The sequence below is a fragment of the Lissotriton helveticus genome, chromosome 12 (assembly GCF_964261635.1).
Source record: "Lissotriton helveticus chromosome 12, aLisHel1.1, whole genome shotgun sequence".
In the NCBI taxonomy this organism is placed as follows: Eukaryota; Metazoa; Chordata; class Amphibia; order Caudata; family Salamandridae; genus Lissotriton; species Lissotriton helveticus.
Window position 1 is genome coordinate 283775945 of NC_136073.1, and position 18548 is coordinate 283794492.

The 18548-nt window shown below is 45.5% G+C and overlaps 1 protein-coding gene and 1 pseudogene across 1 annotated transcript in view; one reads left to right on the top strand and one right to left on the bottom strand.

Moving 5' to 3' along the window:
- LOC144798009 (ATP-binding cassette sub-family C member 12-like) overlaps window positions 1-18548 on the bottom strand; it is a 2245771-nt gene that overhangs the window by 170063 nt on the left and 2057160 nt on the right. The window contains exon 28 of the mRNA XM_078668799.1: window positions 18244-18357. Coding sequence (XP_078524925.1) covers window positions 18244-18357 — 114 coding nt within the window. The remainder of the gene's footprint in view (window positions 1-18243; window positions 18358-18548) is intronic.
- Window positions 9129-9257, top strand: LOC144801125 (small Cajal body-specific RNA 14; annotated as a pseudogene).

Here is an 18548-nt window from a genome sequence, read left to right on the forward strand (position 1 = left end):
ATTGAGGGAAGGTTTAAAAGAATTATGGGAACTGTTAGAGTGAAATTAGTAAAGACTCAGGAGGGGGTGTGGCTTAGGAGCCATCGATGGCGGACGTGTGAGCTGAGAGCTCTGCCCAGCCATGCCTATTATCCTGTCTTTCGAAGATTCAGGCAATGCCCGGGGGCGCGCCTTTCGGGGCCTGACTTGCCGAAGGTGCCTTGGACCCCAATCCTGCTCTTTTACAATTAAGGTGTGATTGGAGTGCAGTGCCGGGGCACAACGAACACAATGCTGCTGAGGCAAGATGGTGACTTGAGCTGGAGTGACAAGAGAGGGGGCGGACTGAGGCCGGTGCTTGGTGCAGATGGCGATTGCATGACTGCTGATGCTGGGGCCTGAGGTATCACTGGTAAGCTGATGCCCTACTGGGAACCATTGCTGCGTCTGGGCGGAGCGGCGTCCCTGACCTCACCGAGTCTCCTGTGTGAGATACCACAGTGAGTGCGATGGTGCAGGTTTCAAGGGAGGGTCGCACTGGAGGATCACTGGCTGTCTTCCCGGAAAGGAGGGAATTCCTGCAACGGGTGATACGCCATTGGCCTGCCTTTGACCCCCCTGGCTTCTTTGCTGCCCGGCAGCTGGGCGGTGGTGCCAGCGTGACCTGCCATGTACATTGGGAGTGGTCTGTGGGAAATAGTACGACCAGCATCTCCTGACCATCGGAAGCAGCTGGAGGCGAACTGCCATTGGGTGCTGATTCTCTGAGCCCTCCCTGGCCCCTGTGTAAGGGAGCACTGGCTGCTGCTAGGAGCCCTGTTGGGGGTGCTTGACGGTCTCTAGTGCCCACCCGCGCTCATTGGGGTTAGACCTTCTGTTGACCTTGTGAGGGCAGGCGACCCGGAGGGCTGGGGCTGCCTATCGAGACACGATTGGGCTGTGCCCAGGCTGGATTGCCTGGGGCCACAGGGATACTGGAACTGTGTTGGTCGGGGATCATTTCTTTGCAGAGCATAACTAGAGCTCACCCCTGCACTTGAGGAGCCTGGGTAGGATTGCCTATGGTGGGGCAGTGGTGTGGTGCTGCCTTGGCCGCGCAACTGAGGCAGTTTGCGCTCTGGGCACGCACTTCGGTGATCTCAGCTGTTTGACTTGGGGATCAGAGCAATTGGGCTCCATCGTGCTGTGCGGGCATCTCTATGCAGCTTGTGGTCACAGTCTGTGGCCTTTCACATTGAGGCCTTGCTGGTATCTGGCTGTGAGAAGTTCTGGTGGTGCAGTTGGGCTGCATCAGCGCTTGAGGCCCTTCCATACCGCTCTGCTGGCCACCGGTGTTGGGAGCTTTTGGTTTAGTAACTCTACTGCTGCATTGCTCCTTGCATAACTCGCAAAGACACATCAGGGCACCCCTAGTGTTGTACGGTGGAGATCGCCCAGTTGCTCCCTTCCTCTTCCTATACCTCTACTCCTCTGACCAGCAGAGGGATTGAGGCCTGGACGCAGCAGGACTAGGCTATATTATTATTTATTTATTATTTATTGTATTTCTAAAGCACATCTGTCACCTTGCAGGCATCCTGGCGCTAAACCTTTCAGAAATACGTAATCATGAGGCCCCACTACAGCATGTACATAAATCTTTGGGAAGAGCCATGTTTTTAGCCTTTTCCTAAAAGGCCGAATCTCATTAATTTGTCTGAGTTCCAGAGGCAGGGCATTCCAGAGCCTTGCTGCCGCCACCTCAAAAGCTCTGCCACCTGACCTCACCTTCCTGAATTTAGGTACTTTCACCAACTGCACCATATTGCAGAGGGGGTCGATCTACTGAAGGGGGATTCACTACGAGGGCAACATAGACTAACCCAGGTACTGTGGGTGAGAGACACTGGAGAGAATGGCAGTCTGGGCTAATCCCGGTGGTCTTCTGGGCTGTCACAAAGTGAGGCCAGTTACGGGGTGGCAATTAAAGAGACGATCGCACAGCGACAAGATGGGTTTTGACCTAATGCTGGATTGGTGTGGTGACGACCCTCTGGCAAGAGTTCCCCAGCCGCCAAGAGAAGGCCTTACTAGATCCGTGGCTGGTAAGCAAGCTCCTCTGGCAATGAGGAAGCCTAGGGAAAACAGGCGGGCCCCCCGGAACAGGAAGACAGTGCGTCGGATCCGGTGCAAAAGGAACCGGGCGGCGAACCACCGGAGATACCTGCACATCAGCAACTGGCCAAGATATTGGAGGCCGTTGGTGACACCAAGGCGATGATGCAGCAGGATATGAGCCCTGTCGCGATGGGCCTGGGCCTGCTGAGGGCGTAACACGCTAAACTGGCGGACAGAGTGAAACAAACAGAGGCTTCCCTGGAGGACTCACCCCGGCTCAGCAGGCCATGACTGAACAGGTCGGTGAATTATCCAGTTAACATTCTGGAGTGACAGGCAGAAGACGGAGAAGGCAGGAACCGGAGGAACAATGTGAGGGTCTTGGGTTTGCCGGAAGGCATTGAAGACCAGGACATGGATGGGTCCCTCGAAGTATGGCTCCGAGAGTTGGTGGTCCCAGTGGGCTTGTCACAGTTCTACACACTGGAAAGGGCTCACTGCATGCCCGCCAGGCAACTGGCCCCGGGGAGGCCGCTGCGTCCTGTGGTGGCAAACTGCTTCATTTTAGAGACAGAGGAGTTACTGCAGAGAGGACGCTCTGATGAGCCATATGAAGTCAAAAACAGTAAGGTGCCACTCTTTCCAGACTACTATACATTTGACGTCCAGAGATGCCGTTGCTCCTTCCTTGAGGTCAAAAGAGCCCTGCATGAGGAACAGATTCAATACTCTCTGATCTTCCCAACCCGGTTTCAGATAATGGTCGATGGGAAGACTCACTTTTGCGAGGACCATAAGTCTGCCTGGGAGTGGATTGAGACCTATAAGATTAAAGGTCAGCCCACAAAACAGGGGAGCAGAACCCTGACCAGAGCCAGGGACCCTGGGAAGAGGCTACAACGCTGTCCAAAGCAGGGGTTTGTTAAGAAGCTGAACCCATCACGGACAGTCTGAGAAAGAGCAGAAGTGATGCAGGCAGTGGCGGTCATGAATCAGAACCAGAGATCATCTTCGGAGAGAGGCTCGGGGTAAAAACGAGGGACTGATGGCTCTGATTCAGACACGTCCCATAGTGACCCCCCAAACAGCAGATGGGACAGTGCGATTATTTACCAAGGACTTCCACTTCCCCCCTTTACCCTCTCCTTTACTGCTCTGTTGTGCTATGTCACCTTCCTCCTGTTCTACCCCATCTGGCCTTCTTTTTCTTTCAATGGCGGTCCCTGGAGGGCGCTGGGAAGCCGGGGGCGTGCCTGTTTTGGAGCGGCCAATCAAGGCTGAGGCCTGAGGATGACTCCCTTTCTTAAGCTTCCTTTGCTAGCCCCCTCGCTGAGTGCCGTACCATGGTAGGACCTCAGCTGATAAAACATGTTTCGCATAATGTTTGAGCTGACATATATCGTCTTAGTTGGGGTGTGGTACAGATTGAACATTGTTTTATAATGCTGGGCTTTAAGATTTGCTGCTGAAAAGAATTTCCCAGCTGTAGCAATCGCCTTCTCTAAGGACACAGTTTTTTCTCCCAAACAATTCGCCCATTTAAGGTTTTACTTATCCATATCATCTGTCCTAGAGGCTGACAGTATTTTATAAAGAGCCCCTATTTTTTCGTGGGGCTTTACGGCTTCTACTATCTTGTACGGTATCATCAAAGTGCGCTGTTTACCCAGGAAATCATGAATTTGTAAAAATTGAAAAAATTGGTTCTTAGGAGGATGATATTTGTCCGCCAGGCTTGAGAAAGAAGAGTACAGCCCCCCTGCCTCATAAGAATCCCCAATGTGCGTGATACCTTTGAGTCTCCAGCTAGCAACCACGCAATTCCAGAAAATCAAAGGAAGTATCCCAGTGGTGGTAGTAGGTGTATAAAAAGTTAGTCACTCGATCTGCAGATTTTTTCGCATTGCGTTCCACTTATTAAAAACTGCAACCAGTATTTTGAAGCAAGTTTTTTTCATAATAGCTACCATCTATCTTTTAAACAAATAATTTTTTACCTCGGTCCCTAGAACCATCTGGTATATTGAGGGGGCCTCGGCCAAATTACTCACTTCTTCTCCAGTCAGTAATATCCGTATATTTGATAAGACACATGAATAATAATAGAGTGAAAAGTCAGAGACCGACCACCCACCCCTATCACTAGGAAGAGTCATGAAGCGCAAAGCTCTACATGGTTTACCCGAAGCCCACAAAAATTTGGCACAAAGTACTTTTAAGTATTGTGATTGTCCAAGAGATACTTGCAAAGGAACTGATCTAAAAAAATACAAAACCTTAGGCAGTATTTTCATTTTAAGGACATTAGATCTACCTACCACGAAGAGGTTTAGACACTCCCACCTCTCCAGTGATTGCTTAAAATTATCAATAATGGCCCTCCTGTTGACCTCGACCAACTCTTTCAAACACACCCGGATCTTAATTCCCAGGTATGCAACCTCTCTAATCACTCTAGAGTCATTAGCTATAATCTGATTCATAAAGAGGATCTGATCTTTAGACGTATTCAACTTATAGCCTGAAACAAATCCAAACTCATGTGCCAAGCATTCCATTTCAGGTAAAGCCGCAACACGATCAGACGTTACAATCGCTACATCGTCAGCAAATGCGAGGACACAAAAATGATCCTTCCGAACAAGAAAAGATTTAATCTGGGGACTCCTCTCCAACATGTTTAAAAAAGAGTTGATGTACAAGGCGAACAACAGCGGGGATCAGGGACACCTTTGCCGTGTGCCACTAGATATCTGTATAGGCTCAGATACAAGCCTCATTGAGCAGATCCTGGCCATGAGAGATCAATAACCCCCCCCCCCACAGAGTCTGAATATACCCCTGACCAAACCCCATCTGCTCGAGGATCCCCAGAGGAAGTCCCAAGCAACATGATCGAACGCCTTTTCGGCGTCAAGTAAAATCAATCCTACGTCCCTGGACTCCACCTGAGCGATATCAAATAAGGTCACTACCCTGCTGATATGATTCACTGTCCCCTTGCCCAGAATAAAACCGTGTTGTTTTGGGGAGACCAGAGAAGAGATGACTTTAGCCAATCGGTTATCCAGAATTTTGGCGTAGATTTTCCCGTCACAATTAACAAGGGAGATCAGGAAATAGAACCCCGGAAGATCGGATGGCTTTTCTTTCTTCCTAAATATAACGATGTTAGCCTCTTCCCAAGATTATGGTGCACCCCTAGTCTGAGCTGATTGGAAGACGGCCAGCATATCCATTTTGAAGTCCTCCTCCAAGGTTAGACTTACCCACATTAAATTACTGTATTCGAAGTTCTTTCTTGACCAGTTGGTTGTTGGGGGCTATGACCTGTGGAAAGATACTATAGATCTTAAATCTGTTTGGGGTTCTAAAAGTTGGCAAGTGCAAGGCACTGAGACTTTGCATCGTGCATGTCTCATCCCAAACCATATGTTGTTTCTGAATGCCACTATTTTACAAACCACCTGCTTTGGATTGGCTACTTCTAAACAATTAAATGCTCCTTCATTTCCTGATTTAGGTGAATTTCCCCATTGGAATAATTATACCAGTACTTCCCTTAATGACTAACAAGCCCTGGTACGAAAATCCACTTTTAATGTTTCCAGCATTAATCCCGAAGGCTGGTTGCTATGGCAAAAAAGTGCAGATTTCTGTCAGCACCGTTTTCTGAGTCTGACCCCTGGCTATTCAAAGGTTAGAGTTGATCCCCGATTTCAGACTCAACATTCAGTCACCACCTATTGTGTAGGCAAATTGTGCCAGAGATGGCTCAGACATTCATCCTTAGTGTCTGTTAAGCTACATTTATCCAAACTCACTGACACTGTCGACTTAAATGATTTTGTTAAAGGTCCTGCAGCAGGCAGATCGAAAAGATGGATATATGCTGCTTACAATGAGGTTTGGAAACTGTCCCAAATTGAAGCTGCTTCTATACTTAGAGCTATTGATCAGGCCAATTTAGAAAAAGTGCTTGCCGTTGTAGATAATAGCATTAACACCCTTTCTTCTTGAATTTACACATTAGATAATATAGTATCATCTGTGCTTGATATTGTGCAAGAAGATGCTGCCGTACTGTATCATGGGCAAAATCAATTGCGTTCTGTTATGCAGTTTGCATGGACTCTACAAACGTTGGAAAATGGCAGAGTGCTATGGGATTACATGAACACGAGTTTGTTATTTTTGCCTTTCAATATGACTGTTAAACAGCAATTTATGTCAATGAAGGATGCCACGTTTCACTGTTGCATATTGAAAAATTAGAACATTTACCTTTTTCAGTGGAAGTCCAATTCGGCAGTTTTGCTCATGCATGGGTTAATAACTCTACCTTTTCCCCTTTTCAAATTTGAGTCATGCATGAAACACCATGCAATAGGAAGATTTGAACCTTTAGGTGTTGCTTATCTTCATGAAGTTTGGAATCTCCCATTCTCATACAGGTGTTTGAGGGAAGGAAAGAAAGTTTATTTGAATGGCGTAGATTGCAACACCACACCAGATCACTCATTAGTATGCAGAAATCTGCAATTGCACGGTTCTTGTAATGTCCTTGCACCGAACCTTGCCTGTGTTTTAAAAGGCACTCCAGTCCCGGCCATTACACCGACATTCACATTGCTTGCAACACGGTAGTTATTTGTTATAAAATAATGAAGATTGTTGTGGTATGCATGCTGGTATTCCTTATATCGTTATGGTTTCCAAGCGTGTAGTTTGTTGTAAGAATGTCTTGTTTCCTCCTCCACATGGAAGGCTCGATGTTTCCATCTGGCCTTCTATTCCGACCTTGAAAGCAGAGTTAAACAAGATGAGTCGAATAAGAGCTCTTTTGCCCCAGAAGGAAGTCCCCCTTACCACTGCACGTGAGACATTCGTCCTTCACGTTGCAAATACTTGTACTGAGGTAAATGCCTTATTAAACACAGACCTGCCCCTGCATTTCGGTGGTTTGATTCACACAATCTTAAATGCCTTGTCGACCACTGGCCTGGCACACTTTTTTAAAGTAGTATGTTCTGGCCTTGTGACCTAATTTCAGACTATATTTGGTGTGATCCCTGCATTTTTTCATTTGATTTGTTCGAGTGTATTTGGTGGTTTCCCATTGCTCCTTGCTTTAGGCGCGGTGATAATGCTGTTAACTTGTTTACTGCAAGATGGATTCACAGTGTGTTCCCCACGACGATCTGTCCTGACCCCTCCTCCTTCATAACCGGATGCTAGAATACTATGGATCGCTGCCTCTGACGACTCTGAGTGTGACGTATGGTTTATCTTTCTGGTTCTCATTCTTCACTTGTGTGCAGCCTGTTTTCCATTGCTGGGATTGTGAATTTGAATGGGCCCTGGATTTGTGTCTCTTCAACACGGTGTCTCCTGACCTGAAATTTATTCTACTAATGAGTCCCTTAGTTGCTCATGAACTAGATTGTTCTAGTGCCGGGATTATGGCCTGCGCAGCGGCTCATGGGGTTCTAGGCAATCGGAACAATTGGATGCGGCCAATGACTTTCTGGCGCGCATTTATCTTGAAATAAGCCAGAGTTGTCCTCTGACGGTACTAGAGGCTCCGGCAATTGAGGAACATGTATGTATGGATGATAACAACGGCTTACTATTGGAGACGGTTGCAACGTATGGTGCTTATACGCTGTTGGATTGAAATACAATTTTTTTTTCTGCTTCATAAACACCTACTGAACTCGTGAATATTTTTTCTTTTTAATGCCTTAATGTTTTTCTTAATTTTTGAGGTCTTTTTTCACACCATGGCCACCCGTGATTGGTTTCACGGACTTGGTTACTTTTAATTCAGATTTTTATTCACAATTCTCAAGTTTGGCAAAATTCCTGAACTTGGTTCTGTCTCATTTGAACTTGAACTCTGCGTTCTATGAAGCTTGCCCCCGTTATTGTGCGCTCCCTGAACAAGGGAGGGTGTAGTATGGTTTAGGGCCTCCTTTTGCTTGCATGTTATGTTAGCATGGCTTGTTAGAAGTTTAAAAACCATTTTAGCCTTCACGAAAGTCTACACATGAGAAAAAGGTTTGTTTTTCGACATCTCTAGGCATACATCGTGCTCCTAGTCTGCACAGTGAGTGCTGAGCCGTCAAGGTTATCATAAAATGTGAGCCTGTTTATCGGCATATCCGTGTAACACATTCTAGGCACAACATTTTGGTAGCTGCGAGCCAAGCCATATTCTGGCGCCTTTATCATAGCACACTTGCCATAATTTCACACACTTGGAAGATTCCAGGGATGCAGAGAGCCTTGCTGATCCAGATGTAATTTACACTTACTGAGCGGAAAGGTAATGGGGTACCCCAAAACAAGCCCAAGAGACCTTCTTTAGTTTATAATACATAGTTTCTATATAGGAAGGGTGTTAAGACTAGGTGCTATATAACCTGTTTGCACTATCAGTGTAATATGATTCCTCCTTTTGTATTTTATGGAATTGTAACCAGGCTGACCATATTATTCTTAATCATATGTCTGCTTATGTTGACTAAAATACTGCACATGAGATCATGTTGTTAAAATAAATATTTTAACCTTACTGTGTCTCTTTTTTAGGTCTCCTGGCGTTTAACAGCGCGTCAGCGCTGTGTCCGCCAGGAGATCTTTTGTTGCTGACTATGCTTCCCAGGAGACAGCACCGGCCGCGCGCAAAGGCGATCGGCGTAGGCCACGCGCGCGCGAACACGCTCAGCTGCCGTCTCCTGGGAAGCTCCAACACCCTACATGCATGCGCATGCGCATACGCAGAGACACACACACACACACACGAGCGCCCATGCACGCATGCACCCCCACATAAAGAGAACTCACCCCTGCTGTCGCATACACACACACACACACACACACACACACACGTGCATCAAGCGCCCCCGCCCCGCCCCCCCCCCGCCGCCACTTACCGCTACTCCGGTCTTCAGCTGCCACCGCGGGGCTCTCTCTAGGGCATGGGCTTCTCTCCGTGGGCGCGGCTTCTCTCCGTGGGCGGTTCGATCCCCGGCCGCTCCTCCTCACACGTGGGTGTCCTCCCTGACGGTTGCATGCGTCAGTAATACCATGTGACCCAAAGGCAGCCACGTACAGCAACGAGAGGGGGCCCACTGCCGACAGGACCCCCAGGTGCCTGTGCTACGGCTCCCTACAGCATTTTAAAGGCGGCGCGAGGACGCCGCGCGAACCTGCACCGAGATATGGAGATACTGAGACAGGAAACAAACCAAACGTTTCCACCGAAATTTGTACAGACTGGAGCAGTGCGTAGGGTTCAGTGCACACGCGTGTGTGTAAATAAGTGCGAAGTGGGGATGGGCAGGACATTTTACAAGCATGCAAAACACACTTTGACGTAAAGGCTCTAGGTTCTGTAATAACTACCTTCAAGGTTGAAGCAGATGGTTATGAAGCCGGGCTACGGGGTTCGAGTCCTGGCAACAGCTCAAACACCCTGCAGCGCCAAAGCGAGGCCAGGCGGGGTGCCGGGGGAGGGTGGGCTTAAGTACGGGGAGCCGGGCTCGGGGGGAGGCCTTATTTGGGTTCAGGACAGGCCCACCTGCGAGGAGTCACGGCCTAGACGCTTCCAGTTCCGTTCATCCGGTGCACCCTGCAAGGAGGGGCACGAGGCGCCGCGATGTCCGCCTCTGAGCTCTACAGCAAGGTAAGGCCTGCACCTTTAACATGCACAGGGGGCCCGCTTGGGGTGAGGCTGGGAGGGATGGGGTGTTGTTGAAAGGGGTTAACTGTCTCGAAAGAGCACGTAGACCTTCATAGCTGCCAAGGTTTCAGATTGCTATGTGTGACGTTTTCATAATTTATGTGTAATTATGAGTGGCATTTCAGCGGTTATGAGTGATACTTTTTCGGAAGCAAAATCAAGCAATAAAGTCTGGGAAGTCATACATATCTGCAACCTGAAGCCCTACTGCCCTCCTAAACTGATCGTACTGTTAATAAGAAACGAGGACTCCGATGTGCACCCCTCTCATTGAAAGTCCACACTGCACCACTGCAAACAAAAGAACGTTTCTGCAAATGTCAGCAAAGTCAGTTATTGTAGTAGGGTCAGTTAAAAAACCTGCGCAGTGTGCCTGCCACTTGCTCACCTCGAGTAGAGAAAATATCATAATGACTGCAATACTAGGGGGTACTGAATGTAGCCGAGGTTCAGATTCCATTTGCCATATTTTTGTGTACCGCTTTATTTTCTTCTGCTTTACCTGATGTCTTTCTTGACTGCTCGGCCGCTTCCCGGGTGACCTCTTAGAGGACGAGGCAGGCCGCGGTGGTGCAAGAGGCGGCATGCTCGTCACCTCAGCTACCCGGACCTCATGTAATAACCACCTGCTCCTGCAGTCCCTCTGACATGACTGTAGGGCCCGCATCACCATCCAGTGACCGCTGGATCCAGGAGGCGCCAACGTTACCCCTTAAAGCACAACTCCTGGAAGCCTACTGTACACCTACCTGTTCACGAGCCACCATATTGCAGTGCTGATGTGTTTTAAAATGAAGTTAAAGTGCAATCTGGATTTGTAATGAAAGCATCTGATAACTCGCTGTGGGGGAATTAGTGGGAATTACTACGGTCAATGTTTCTGATTTTACTGCATAGGCTGCATACAGTACATGTATTTTCCCCCATCATTTTGCATGCAGTAACATTTAAATTGCTTAATATTTGAAGGGAAAATGATGGCTTATTCTCACAGCAAACTGGATATTGTTGGATGTTTGTGTCCCTGGTGCCGTTTTAAGAAGTGTAAATGTTCCAGATGCCAGGATCCTACCAACTCTGTTTTGAATCCAATGAGTGCACTTTAGCTGTGGCCCTTCGTTTAAGCCTTTCCCCCATATGTTGCTAGCACAGAGTGGAAAAATCAGGCGGGTGTCTTCATGGGTCTTTTTAAAATAGTTTGCTTGGCAAAGTTCAAAGAAGAGGTTTTGAAAATGAATTTTGCCTTTTTTTCCTTCAAATTTCCCTACTCATGTCATGCCAATCAGGACAGTTTGCCCATTACCAGACTTCCTCATGTCATGCCAACCAAGACAGTTTGCCCATTACCAGACTTATTGTGCCCATTACCAGACTTCCTCATGTCATGCCAACCAAGACAGTTTGCCCATTACCAGACTTATTGTGATATGCAGAGACAGTAGCGTAGGAAGGTGCAGGCTGCCCCCGGGGTCATCACTGTGTGTGAATAATAACCGCTGTGAGGCGGTGCATGAGGTGCATCATCAGAGCTGTGTGAATAATAACAGCTGTGAGCCCCGTGCTGAGGTGCATCATCAGAGCTGTGTGAATAATAGCTGTAAGCCCGTGCCAGAGGTGCATCATCAGAGCTGTGTGAATAATAACAGCTGTGAGCCTGTGCCTAAGGTGCATCATCAGAGCTGTGTGAATAATAACTGCGTCAGCCCCGTGCGTGAGGTGCATCATCAGAGCTGTGTGAATAATAACAGCTATGAGCCCGTGCGTGAGGTGCATCATCAGAGCTGTGTGCATAATAATAGCTGTAAGCCCGTGCCAGAGGTGCATCATCAGAGCTGTGTGAATAATAACAGCTGTGAGCCCGTGCCTGAGGTGCATCATCAGAGCTGTGTGAATAATAACTGTCAGCCCCGTGCGTGAGGTGCATCATCAGAGCTGTGTGAATAATAACATCTGTGAGCCCGTACCTGAGGTGCATCAGAGCTGTGTGAATAATAACTGTGTCAGCCCCGTGTGTGAGGTGCATCATCCACATTGCTCAGGTCACCCAAATTCCTGCACTCTCTACCACACTGCTTTCAAGAACACCATACTCTTGCACACACTCACACTGCTCACCAATTCAAAGTGTGCTAAAAATTTGATGCAACGCATTGTCATACACAATGCCAATAACTCAAACTTTAATGCTGGGAGACCTATTGCATTGTAAATGCTTGTTACTCCTGTTGTGGACTGGTATGAGAGTATAACAAAAGAGTGTTTCTCACTTCCCACCATTCCTGAGTCGCATGTTCTAGGTTGTCTAATTATTGGTTACTTTGCTATAGGACAAAGAGCCAATGTGACACTGATGTTAGCTGGTTGGGGTTTTCTAGGTACTGAGGTGAGTTTCTGGTACACCACAATTCACTAATGTCCTAGGTCTCTGTGCACAGTTCTGTGTATGAGCAGAAATCCTTGCAACACCACATATTACCCATGCACTTACAAAGTCACCCAGGCATTACCCATGCACCTACAAAATCACTCAGGCATTATTGATGAACTCCTTCAATCACTCTGGCAGCACCCATGCACTCCTCCAATCACCCAGATATTACTCCTGCAATCATGCAATCACCTAGGCACTAGCCATGCCTTCATGCAATCACCAAGGGAATTACCCATCCATTCCTTCAATCACTCAGGCAGTACCCTTGCACTCCTCCGATCACCCAGATATTACCCCTGCACTCATGTAATCACCCAAGCACTATCCATGCACTCCTCCAATCACCCAGGTATGACACTTGCACTCATCCAATCATTCAGGCACTACCCATGCACTCTTGCAAACACCAAAACATTACCCATGCACTCCTGACTCAGGCACTATCTATGCACTCCTCTAATCATGCAGGTACTACTCCTGCACTCATGCAATCATCCAGCCACTACCCATGCACTCTTACAATCACCCAGGTATTAGCCATGTACTCATGGAATCACTCAGGTAGTACACATGCACTACCATCCGTATTTGTGAAGCACACACTACTCACCCTTACGGGTCTCAAGGCACTGGAGGCTATTGAGGAAATTAAGTTATCTATTGCCCAGAGTCACATGGTGCTGAGCCAGAGTGCCGCCGGAGCCGGGGATCGAACCATGAACCCTGTGCTCCAAAGTCAGCTGCCCTGGCCGCCGCACCACACCTCTCCACTCATGCAATCACACATGCACTACCCATACACTTCTTCATACATAGCACTTGCCACAGTTCATACAACACTAGGTAACTCTGTAATACAGTCCTCTGTTTCTGATGAGATATACAAACCACAAGTCCGAAGGCTGCATGATGTTTAAATGTCCCCAGAACTGAAACCCATATTGCACATTACTTATGTTTTTTCTATTGCATGATTTACTATTTTATTTTAGTACGCTTTAGAAGGTCTTAGAAATGTGGGGGGGTGGGATGCACACCATGATTCTCATACTTTTCGCAGTTTAATCCATTTATAATCCATTATAATCCGAATTGCGTGCAACTTGGCTTAGTGTCATGCCCAAATGACACAATTTAGACAACAACCCCAATGCAGGAAGACCTTTCTCCCCACACCAGTGCACAGCGAAGATTTGCCATTGTAGGCGTATTCATCTCTTTGTTCATTCTTTATCTTGTCAGTATCTTTTCATTTACGTTTTTTTTTAACTTTTGCTCAATTCTACAGTTTTAGTCCACACGTGGAAATACGCGCTGTTTTCCAAGTTTCTAATGTCCCCAAAGTGCCCATCCAGACCTCAATCAGGAACACGACTGAAGCGCTTGTTCATAAAAAGCAGCTTTTATTCGCATTACAACCCAATGCATTTCAGGCTTAAATAGCCCTTCAGCAGGGGTCACTAAAAAATCACAAATAAAACCATAATCAGTGCATATTAATGTCAGGAAGCATTACAAATTGATGTACCGATAAATATTTCACTACCAAATTTCGTTAAATCACATGCCCTTCACTTGACTGGCAGTTATTGCGATTATCACACCATGTTTACATTCTCTAATTTATATCAAACAGGTACCCACATTATACCTCAGTTAAAGTTCCTCATTTCCTCACAACAATATTAACCCTCTAGTTTTAAACTATTTATGTTAATCTGTTGTCCCGTTAATTAATACAAACTGTGAACCTGATTAAACATTAAAAAATGAAACATTAAAAAACTGTCTCTTCCATGAAATTTGTATTAATTAACGCAGTGTAGTGACACCGTAATAAGTCACGAGGATGCATTTACCGTAACATATTGTGTACTTTTAATGACGAGCCCAGATACTTTGTAGTGCATCATGGGAATGTGAGTTTCGTTTTTCATGCTTGAACGCCTTTAGCGTAACTCGAGGCAGGTGCGTGTTGAAAGGGGCGGAGTAACAGAGGATATCCGGTTTAATGGATGGAGGGGAGAGGGATCTCTAAACACTTTGTGATACTCCGAGGATGTTTTAAGATCAGCAGCGTGGTGTTGCAGGTACGGAATAATATTTAAACAATGTAAGGAGATAGAGCACAGTCTGTAATTTTCGGTAGGAGGGACAACAGATTAACATAAATAGTTTAAAACTAGAGGGTTAATATTGTTGTGAGGAAATGAGGAACTTTAACTGAGGTATAATGTGGGTACCTGTTTAATATAAATTAGAGAATGTAAACATGGTGTGATAATCGCAATAACTGCCAGTCAAGTGAAGGGCATGTGATTTAACGAAATTTGGTAGTGAAATATTTATCGGTACATCAATTTGTAATGCTTCCTGACATTAATATGCACTGATTACGGTTTTATTTGTGATTTTTTTAGTGACCCCTGACGAAGGGCTATTTAAGCCTGAAATGCATTGGGTTGTAATGCGAATAAAAGCTGCTTTTTATGAACAAGCGCTTCAGTCGTGTTCCTGATTGAGGTCTGGATGGGCACTTTGGGGACATTAGAAACTTGGAAAACAGTGCGTATTTCCACGTGTGGACTAAAACTGGAGAATTGAGCAAAAGTAAAAAGAAAACGTAAATGAAAAGATACTGACAAGATAAAGAATGAGCAAAGAGATGAATACGCCTACAATGGCAAATCTACGCTGTGCACTGGTTTGGGGAGAAAGGTCTTCCTGCATTGGGGTTAGAAGGTCTTAGAGCATATGAAGGAGATGCATTTAGTATTCATTGTGTGCCAGAGGCTGCAGATCTTCTGAGAATATTTTATTGGAGATAATGTAGTAATATTAAAAAGACATTTTATGCAACAATGTGTAGTATTATAAATCACAGTTTAAATGCAAAGCACAAGAAAAGAAAATTAAAAGCATGTGTAGTATTCTGAGTTTAGTGTTTATGTTACTGCACTTCTCTGCATCTAGCTACTCAGCCAGTGTGAGTGTTCCAGGTTAGAATGTGAGTGTGATTGACATGGATGGAATGCTTGTGTGACTGGTATGAAGGTTGGCAGTTGGAGTATGGGCTGAGTAGCTAAGAGGCTGTGTGCTCAAGTGGAGTTTGCTCAAATTTACATCGATCGTTCTCTAGCAGTGGATTATTCACACAAAGGTTGTCACTCGCACAAGAGGTGTATAAACCAATTCACTCAAGCATATTTTGCAAGTTTGAAGAGACAGCAGCGTCTGGAACAGAGTCATTATTCACGAGTTAGAGTGAACATGTTTTGGCTTTTCAATGCTTGTTTAGCCTTCATTTTGCTGTCCTGTCCAACTGCCACTTTAAAATTTAAAAGAAACATTGCTCGGGCTTACCTTTAGTCTGTTCTAAGGTCCCACGCAATCTCTGGTGATTTCTTCCTCCACTCGACAATCTTCTCTGTGACGCATTTTGTGAAGCGCTGTACCTTTGAGTATTTTGACACAATGAGTTGTCTTGAGCCATCCGGCACGGCGTCAGATAACGTGGCGCCATCATGGAGTTGTCATCGTTGTGCTTTAAGAAGTTTCTCCTTGTCATCGTGCTTTAAGAAGTTTCTCCTTGCCTGCCAGCCTGATTATTTGCCAACCACGTTTTTTTTCTTTTTACATTGTTCTTTATTGACTTTGGCAGCGCCCGACGATGACCAGATACAGGCTGACAGGATCAAGAGCTCTAACACGGATGTCGTGACTGTAAAGCTAAGTCTATTATTTTGGAAAAGAACTTTCATTCAGCTCTAATACGAATGATTCACAAGATATGACAAATGTAACTCGAACTTTTGACACGCATAAGTTTGGTCTCTGGTCAGACAGGTTTTAAACTGCTACTTCAAGACTTTTCTTTCCTGTTGTTGGTATAACATTTTTATAACGTTTATAAGAGCACTTCTCACGAGTACAGTGTGAAATCTTAATTTCACTGTTTTGTCCAACGCTGCCATCTAGTGGTTTTTAACACATTTCACTTTTCAGTGTTTTAGCTGTAGTAGCATTTATTGTTCAAGTTTGGAAATTAAGTCCTTTTACTCACGTCTACCCAACAGTTTGGTAAAGGGTTCTCTCACCCTCATAGTTTTGGGTTCCCACCCTCATTTGCATCACTGTATCCCTGTTTTTGGGATGGGTTTAGGTTGTAATCCTATTTCCCCTCATGTTAACCCTCATGTCTGGGTTATTGGGTTCTTGTCTTTGTTTAGGACTTTTACCTTCTCTACCTGTGTTGGACACCTTGTTGTACGTCTTGCGTGCAAGTCGCACTGTGCGAATTTCTCTTTTGTGTCCAGTGTGTAAGACGCCATGTGCATCACATTTTCATTTGTGTGTAGTCATTATTTGGCTCACTTTGTCGTGTGTAAGCTAGTTGTGCTTCACTCCTTACCTATGTGTTGGTTTGACACATCGTGCTGCACCTGTTCGTGCCGCGTGTGTGCTTGGGTCCTGTCCCTTGTTACACCTCCTTTTGTTTGGTTATGGGTAACCCCATATTTTCTCAGTTCCTCTCATGAGGAGTGGAAATTTTGCCACATTGTGCTGCACCTTCTTGTGCCGCAAGTGTTCTCAGGTCTGTCCTTTGTAACACCTTCGTCTATGGGTAGCCCCATATTTTTAGTGTTCCTCACATGAGGAGTGGAATTTTTGCCACATTGTGCTGCACTATCTTGTGCTGCTTGTGTTCTTAAGTATTTCCTCTGTTACACCTTCATTCATGGGTAGCCCCATATTTTCAGTGTTCCTCACATGAGGAGTGGAATTGTTTTGCCACATTGTGCTGCACCTTCCGTGCTGCGTGTGTTTTCTTGGGTTTGTCCCTTGTTACACCTTCGCTTATGGGTTAGTCCCATTGTCTTCTTAGTTCCTCTCTTGAGGAGTGGCTTTTGGTGGCCACAGTCTACCTTCGTGAAGACGTTTTCAACACGTTAGGTCTTGCTCACTTGTTGTTTGTGAGTTCGTCTCTCATATTTCATTTTTCTTTTTCTTCAGTATTGAAGGAGGAGGATGGTCTCAGTGTTAGTATTTACTGTCTCCTTCTTCCTTCTTTCCTGGCTTTTGTCCGTTTACCCTCTCGTGGTGTGAAGTCTTTCTCATCCCTGGGTTCACGGATAAATATTACTACTGTATACTTTGATTGTGAATAGTTTTCTTCTTCGCTCTCTAGTTCTCTTTTGTTTTTCATTTCGAGAGGGAGAGAATGTGTAGTATTCTGAGTTTAGTGTTTATGTTACTGCACTTCTCTGCATCTAGCTACTCAGCCAGTGTGAGTGTTCCAGGTTAGAATGTGAGTGTGATTGACATGGATGGAATGCTTGTGTGACTGGTATGAAGGTTGGCAGTTGGAGTATGGGCTGAGTAGCTAAGAGGCTGCTCCTGCTGGGGCTGCTGGTTCCAGCATAATACTTCCTTTAAATCTACTTATGGTTAAATAAACCTACTTCACAACTCTACTACATCTGCCTCGGCTACATCTCTTCATGTATATGGACTAAAATGCTACAGCATGCCTTCCAAAACATGTTTTTCATGCGTAGTAAATTGATACTATATGTTATGTTTAATATACATAAAGAAAGAAAATAAAATACAATTATTTTGCTGAACACGATCTACATTTACAATGTTTATATGCACACACTGGGGAGGATTATTTGGTCGATGCTTGCTGCAAAGCTTGGACTGCCAATCATATGTTTGTTAGGTGTGTTGATTAATGTTCCAAGAAAAAGCATTGTCATTGTCAAGGTGTTTTGCATCACATAGAAAGAAACAAAAAATGCTGTGTTTAACTTTTCAATTTATATAGCTTTGAGGATTACCGGAAATAATTCACAGATAGACCTCTTTTCTGCAAAATATGAGCTTTAAAACCACTGACAAACATTCAATAAAAAGGCTTAACAATACACTATTAATATATATGTGTATCTTGAAATAAAGCTCTAATGTCTAAATCAAGTCTTACCTTCGATTCTCGAAGTATAGCTCGTGCCATGCAGAGAAGCTGTCGCTGTCCCACAGAAAAGTTTTCTCCATTTTCCACAACTTCTGCTTGTAATTTATCCGACAGGTGTGAAATCTAGAGTCACAAAACAACATTTCAACCGTTTTCATAAAAACAGTGAGATCCCCCGTCTGGCTCATGGCTAGCACTATCAATTCACTTGTCGGTGTCACTGTTACCAGGACCTTCCCTTCGTGAAACCACCGTGGTCGCTTCTCCTCAACTTCCATCCTCACACTGCCAGATCAATGCAACAGGCCACATTC